This window comes from Labrus bergylta, chromosome 13 (genome assembly GCF_963930695.1).
Source record: "Labrus bergylta chromosome 13, fLabBer1.1, whole genome shotgun sequence".
Classification (NCBI taxonomy): Eukaryota; Metazoa; Chordata; class Actinopteri; order Labriformes; family Labridae; genus Labrus; species Labrus bergylta.
The window spans coordinates 11900112-11907713 of NC_089207.1; the positions used below are offsets into that span (position 1 = coordinate 11900112).

Consider the following 7602-nt stretch of genomic DNA (forward strand, 5'->3'; position numbering starts at 1 on the left):
CTGCTGGTTGAACACAGCTCCACTGTGTAAGAAGTGTTGTAGTCAAAACCAGACTAACCGAGACCAAAACATACCCGAGATCAGAGTGCTCGGAGACCAAGAAGACCAAGGCAGCGCGAGACCATTGCAAGACAATAAGACATTTAGGGTTTGAGACCGAGTCAAGACCAAGACATTTAGGGAAGCTTTCAATTCCGAGACAAGACCTTCAAAAAGCGGACTTGAGACCAAGATCGATTTGAAGTACTACAACACTAGTATGAAGTTACACATGTTAATTTGTCATAATAAAATATACAAACAAGGCTTTGAATAACATCAAGACAAATTAAAAAGCAGTTTTTATTTGCAGTTTATTTGCAGAATCTCAAGCAGTCAAAGGTCGGACTTTATGGCACATACAGGAATTTTCATAGAATAAGACTTACGGGAACTTCACAGTTTGAAAACATCAAACAGGAATGTGTAAAGCAGACGCACTAACTTCACTCTGTGCTCTTGGTTGTTGTACGTGTTCACGGTTTGAGCTGCAGAATAGAAAGCCCTCTAGTCTCTGAGTGTGTAAACATATAATTTACAGCCACCACGGCCATGTCTGGAAGCTTCAGTTTGTGCTTTTCTGTGATGCTAAAATGTTTCCCTCATGGTTTCAGTATAGACCGAATATTGCATTTACACTGCACACATATTGTTATACAATCATACGACTGTCGACGTGAGGATGCTGCTCGTACAACCACCTGCAAGCAGCCAAATACCTGCACACACGGCAGGAATCATCAAACTAAAATCAATAAAAGAATCTGCCTCATGATCCCAAACAGCAAATACAGTGTTCCTTCCACTTAATTAGGGAGTATTTTTAAACCATGGCCCTATTAAACATGGTTTGGGGTCTAACCGACTTTTAGGATCAGGGTCTGGAACTGCTCCAGTCGGTTGACTTAGATGGCGGCTGCAGAACAGGCTATAATGGCAGCAATGGTCAGTCTTTCCACTCAAAGTTCCTGTTTTATATTCACTGACTGACTCAGATTGTTATTCTAAGTGTCTGACAGCGTTACAGAAAGGATCCCTGCAGCGATCCCTTTTTGTTACAAAGGGAAGATGATATTTTAACCTTGAACAGCTGTTACATCACTCTCAAAAAAAAACAAAAAAACACCCAAAATATGTAAACATAGGGCCGAGGTTAAAAAGTACAGGTGTTCCCCTTTAATTAAAGCACTTATACAAAGACAGGCACATTTCAAAATATACACAACAGCCTTAATACTCACAAGAGTTCATCACACACTTGATCCACAGGATTCACTGTTTCCCTGCTGACAGTCGGTCAACGCTCGGACACCAAACCCCTGCACGCCCTCTGCGTTCAGGAGCGTCAGTCCACAGAGCAGCTTCATGACAATCCTCTGTCCCGAATGTGAGCGCTAACTCAGCACTACAAAGACTCCTCGTCTGACTCACTGTCTGTGTTCGTCTTGGTCAGCAGCTCCAGCTCCTCGCCGTCCTGCAACACAATAAAACATCGAGAAGAGATCAATTAAGAATCAGAAAAGCAAGCAGCTGTGATATCAGTCTATTCTTCTTCTACAGCAACAAAGATCTTTAGAGACATATGCAGAGTTTTGTCCTGCCTACCCGAGGTCACTTCAACTTGTGACTGCAGGATGTCTGCACAATCTGTCAATGAGGTTAGGCAAGTTTTTTTAAGTTATGTTCTTGCTCATATGTTTTCTATTTAAGATCTTATTAAACGGGATTATGCATAAAACAATCTTATGTAGCCATATCACGGTCACACACAGACACAATATGTTTTACACCCAAATTAATGCAACATTATGGTGCCCTGAACAATTGTGCAAAACAGAGACGTCTTCGCTTTCAGCTGTAAAACAAATTAAGTCCCCGTGTCCACCTGGCGTTTTTTCCGGGCAGTAAAGTGCTGGCTGTGCGCTCAGGAGTATCTGCATGAAGCGTTTGTGCTCTGAGAAGAAAAGCGCCGACAACAGGCGCTGCATGACCGACACTGCTCCGTTACTTTTTACTGCATGTTTTTTTAATTTGAGATCGTTTATTTCCCGATCCGACGCAAGCTGTAGGAGGCTAAACTACGGGGAATATCTTACATTTGGAAAAGATCGTTGCTAATGTCAACAGCGCCTTTCTGAAAAGTTGAACACTTTTCAACTTGAGCGCTCGGAGCGGACTCACAAAGAAAAGACGCCGGGTGCTGCACTTTTTCTCCAGGCGTACGCTTTCTGCTGCAAAGGCCCTCTACTCATACTTAATAGGACGCCACTTGAGAAATGTTTGGAAGTCAAAGAAAAGAGAAAGTCGAGCCTGAGTGATGACAACCAGAATCAACAGGAGGATCTGATCTGATCAGGGGGAGGTTTTAGGGAGGTCAGAGGTCAGAAACATAAACGAGAGGCTATCTCTTGAGCATCACCAAAACCTTCAAGTCTTCTAATGCTAAACAAAAAAAGTCCCCTCAGAGTCCCGCAGAGTCCAGAACAGCGTCCTCATAAGGCCTCACTGACATCTGTTCTGTTTAAAAGCTTCCTCTTTCACAATCCAATAGACTTCATCGACTTAATGAAATCATGTGAGCTTAGTCTCCAGAGTGAGTCTGAATGCAGAGATTCTGTTTCCTCCTGCATGGAAGAAATCACATTATAGAGACACGAGGGCCAAGTTTTCCTAGAGTATGTGTGTGGGTGTGTGAGTGAAGGGAGGAGGGGGCTTTACATCGGGGTTAGCTGAGGAGAGGACCGTGACTACAGAAGGTCTGTGTGTGTGTGTGTGTGTGTGTGTGTGTGTGTGTGTGTGTGTGTGTGTGTGTGTGTGTGTGTGTGTGTGTGTGTGTGTGTGTGTGTGTGTGTGTGTGTGTGTGTGTGTGTGTGTGTGTGTGTGTGTGTGTGTGTGTGTGTGTGTGTGTGTGTGTGTGTGTGTGTGCAATCTGATCCGTACCCCTCTGGACCTCTCGAAAACCTCTCCGTTGACGACCCGCAGCTTCTCTTGCTGCAGGCTGTACTCCAGGTCTTTTGGCCGGCTGGCGTTGTAGATGAAGATGGCCAGCAGGACCATGGGAGCCTGGAGGAAGAAGTCCAGCGAGGGCCGGAAGTCGAACAGCAAGAGGGAGAGGGCGGTGACCAGGACGGTGGTGATCTGTCCTGTCAGGACGTGGAACATGTTGTCTCTGAATTTCAGGATGAAGGCCACAGATAAACCCAGGGCCGCTGCGGACAGACGAGGAGAGATGGCAAAAAAAAACATTTCTATAGGAGGCATCAGATCAGCAAAAAAAACCCAAATACGATCGGTTTAAAAGATGCAAACGAAACAGAAAATTGATCTTTCAGGTATGAGGGACTTAATTCTTATTGGCTCACCGGTGACCAGCACCAGACCCAGTGAGTAGACGTTGTGTCCGTGTAGGAGGCCACAGTGGACAGTGAGTCCGCGTGCTTCACTGCCGAACCCGAGGGTCATAGCGTTAAACACAACGCCGAAGGCATACCTGCAGAACCACAGAGCACAGGACCGGGGTTAGGATGAAGCGTTGTTTCCTCTACCTCATTGTCGTCATCACCAGACGCTCCTCACAGTTTACTGTTCTGGATGAAGATGCTCTCGGTGAGCTGGTCTCCTTCTTTCAGGATCTTCTCGTTGTAGATGTTGGCCATGGCGGAGACGAAGCACTGGAGGACGAGCAGGATGTGACCCACACCCAGGGAGCGAAGCTTCCCCACAACGCGGTCCCTCCAGGCCTGACCGGGCAGGGACGACACCCACGATCCGCTCGCACTGTGAAAACAAGCAACCAATCAGAACTTCGCACAACATGAAGGACTGAATCATTTCTGCATCCATCGCAGTGTCACATGACCTGCTGTTCCTCATCTGCTCCAGCAGCTGTGTGTAGAGCAGGCAGGAGTTCGACGGGGTGGAGAGCGGGTTAGAGTGGAGACCGGGCACGCCGATGGCATTTTGGCTGCCTCCCGATCCCGTCGTCAAGGAAACAATGGACAGGAAGAGGACGACTAAGGCCGCCCACTGAACCCAGGACAGACGCCGCCTGAAGGAAAAAGTGATGGACGAGATGTTTTTAGTTTAAGTCGTGTTAGTTTGTGTCAACTTTGATTCACCGTCGATGGAATAGGGCGCCAGTGGCCTAGTGGTAAGTTCACGTGCCCAATGTACAGAGGCTGTAGTCCTTGAAGGGGGTGGCACGGTTTAAATCCGACCTTTGGATCCTTTCTCATTCCTCTCTCTCTCTCTCCACCCCCCCTATCTCTCTCTCTCTTTTTCTCGCTCTCCCCCTCTCTCTCCCCCTCTCTCTCTCCCTCTCTCTCTCCCTCTCTCTCCCTCTCTCTCCCTCTCTCTCCCTCTCTCTCCCTCTCTCTCTCTACTGTCCTGTCCCTCAGATGTTTAGGAAACTATTGCTTTGAGTATTTGTTTCAGATTATCTTAACAAGTCAAACAAACACACACACTATCTCACTGTACAGAACACAGTGGTACGATCAGAGTTGTGCGATGAGTCACTTACTTGAGAACGATTCTGAAGAGAACAGCTGTGATCAGGATGACAAAGTTGGAGAACAACACTGCCATGACCTGGGAACGAGAGGAACCACAGCTGGGTTAGAGATAAAGAGCAGAACGATAACAGAACATGAGAAGAGCAGGGAGTCTTTAGTCGGGACGTTTAGTAAAAGTAGGTTTGATAGGAGAGGGCACAATCTACATTTGGATTTTGACTGAGACTTTTCACAGAGACTTAACAATCAGGTTCATATTCGAGGTGATCAGGTCAGCGATCGCTTTTAAATCCCTTCAACAGAATTTGGTATGGGTATTAAATCATTTGGATTTATGCAACAAAAGAAGCCCTACTGTAAAACTAAAACAAAACATTCACATCTCGTAATGATGACGAAATATGAAATATTGAGGCGTTCACTGACAGGCTGCAGGTAGGTCATCACATAGAAGACGATGAGGTTGTCGAGGAAGTAGAGGAACGCAGGGACGGACCACTTCAGAGAATTTAGGAACGATCGACTAGAGGACCAGCCGAGCTCTCTGCAGGATCGCCCCTCTGAAGAGAAACAGAGAATGAAACTAGTTCAACACACACACACAAGAACACACATGCTGAGATGTCAGCGACTTCTGTCTTTACCTCGGACTATGACCCTGAGTGACATCAGCAGGCAGAAGAGCAGTTTGAGCAGCTCAGCGAGCAGATTGACCGACGCAGGGAGGAAGTCATACTTGCTGTCTGCAGATCGACGACAAACCAAAAAAGACACGCTCAACAATTTTATAATTAGTGTCCTGATTTAAAGATCTTAGAACATCTCGTCATCTGCCTGAAATAAAGAAATAAATCCATAGTCACCAGCGTTTGCAGAGAATTTGAGCAGCAGGATACGACTGGTCCCCAGGGTGACGAAGCCCAGGCCGAGGGCCAGCGTGTAGGCCAAGGAGCGCGAGCACAGCCTGGGGGAGGGCGTGCAGTACGACATGGCTACGACTGGAAGTCGAAGCAGCCAAACCTGATTTGACACAAAAACAGAGTTAGGATCAGACTTTGTGCTCAGTATACAGGTCATCATGAGATTACTTTACAGAATCTGTAACACAAAGGGAAATGGATAAACCGGTTTGCCTCAGTACAGAAACATTACAGCACATGAAATGCAAGTTATTTATTTTCTACTGTTTTAGAGAAGTTAATTTCCACAATAACCACAAAAGAGTTCATCAGATATGAACTCTTTCATCAGGAAACGTATCCAAGCTTTAATAGTTGAGCATATTTAAAGTAGAGACCAAGTCAGTGAACTATGAGGGCAAAAAAACAAAATAATCGTTCATGAATCGTAATCGAGGTCAAATGTTCAATTAATCGTGATGTTGATTTAAGGTCATATTGCCCAGCCCTAGCTTCACCCTGACCCGGATGACTGAGGACCTGCACAGACACCGTCGAGGGCAGAAACAGGTCAAATAAATGACAAGAACATCTATTTGAAAACACAGTTTGTAGTTGTTGACTGGACATGTTTTTAATCATGGGTGAAAATATCACAGCTACAAAAGTCCTAGACCCTTTAATATTAGGTCATTCCTTGTTTTCAGGAAGTCTTTTACTAAATGCAAGAATATCCCATGAAACAAGAAAAACATTAGACTTCTGCAAAACTTCACAGAGTGTAAAAACATTTTCTGCAGGAATTTAATGTTTTTCTTTTGCAGCGGGTGAAATGTTTTTTTAATGCTTCATTGTTACGTCTTTATGTATTTGCATTTCATGAAATATTTTTTGCATGTTGTAAAATGTTTTCTGGCAGTCCTGAAACAGTTGTGCAGTTGACCTTCCGGGCCACCGTACAAACAAGTGTCCAAGCTAAATTGGACGACAGTGAGTGAAAAAGGCGAAGTTTTCGTGCTTTTGTTTTGTTTATAAAAATGTGATTATTTTCCAACTTTTAAATTAATTACCTTTTTAGTTGGACTGTCGGTCGAACAAAAAATGACTTAACAAGACGAACGAATCTGTTTCTTACTAATTTCTGACATTTAATGGACCCAACCACTGATCAAAACCTTAAATATCTTTGAGATATCGTTTGACATTATGTTAGCTTCCTTTACAGTTAAATTCGTAATGAAAGAGCACAAAAGATGAACTGAAATTAGGGACGTCGGATAATTTTCATCAGCAGGAGAATCTGAAGTAAACAAACAACAGAGCTAAATTAGCATCTTTGTTCCTGATTCAAAAACCGTCATATTTCTACATATATTCACCCTTCCTTTTATAAATCACGCTTCTTCTGTTTAATTTAAAACACAGTGATACTCATAAGATGCACAGAAAGCAGTTTAAAAGAGTCACTTACTTGTGGTTATCCTTTCTACAAAGGAATCTCTGAAGCATTTTTGTTTTCAATACACTCTTCCTGTTCCTAGATTTCTATGCGCATGCGTACTGGCACAGGTGCCGCGATGACGTCCTCGTACGCGCACGCACACCCGGACTTTCGATTGTCCCGGATTTGCATAATGAAACTCTCCTTTTTCTGGTATTGCTCTTTTAGTCAGACTCTCTGAACTGATCTAAATCTGGTTTTGAATCAAAAACGTAAATGTTCAACTAAAATTCACACTTGTTCGTTCTTTTTGATGACGAAATAGCCTTCCCCAAATTAAATTAAATTAGGCTAATTACCGGTAATAAGTAGCCTAATCTTGTTCCAACATTTAAAGGTGCCAAGACTTATTGTCTTCATGTCCCTCTTTAAATCCTACATGGAAACATTACATTATTGCACACGTTCAAAACCAAAGCTTTTTCTGATTGTATTTTTTTTTCTTAAATTGTAGGCTACATATTTTAATTTATTTAGCTACTTTATTGTGACGCCCAGGGGTGGAGCAGCAATTTTAAAAGTGCGGCTGTTCTTAGGTAGTTAATTAGCAGGATTACTGCTGAATGTTTCTAACTTTACCGCACTTCAACTGTAAACGAACAGCTCTGATTGGCTGAATTATCACTCAATTAATCTAACTTGACCAATC

General features: G+C 43.8%; 1 protein-coding gene across 1 annotated transcript; it reads right to left on the reverse strand.

The window, feature by feature from the left end:
- Positions 1 to 336: 336 nt before the first annotated feature.
- slc35a5 (solute carrier family 35 member A5) lies at positions 337 to 7061 on the reverse strand. Its single transcript, XM_020631920.3, has 10 exons — positions 6924 to 7061; positions 5417 to 5573; positions 5198 to 5296; positions 4980 to 5113; positions 4562 to 4629; positions 3899 to 4087; positions 3616 to 3816; positions 3402 to 3529; positions 2980 to 3248; positions 337 to 1513 (listed from the first exon to the last, which is right to left on the reverse strand). The coding sequence occupies exons 2-10, from the start codon at positions 5541 to 5543 to the stop codon at positions 1445 to 1447; spliced, it is 1284 nt and encodes a 427-aa protein (XP_020487576.1). The 5' UTR covers positions 5544 to 5573; positions 6924 to 7061; the 3' UTR covers positions 337 to 1444.
- Positions 7062 to 7602: the final 541 nt, after the last annotated feature.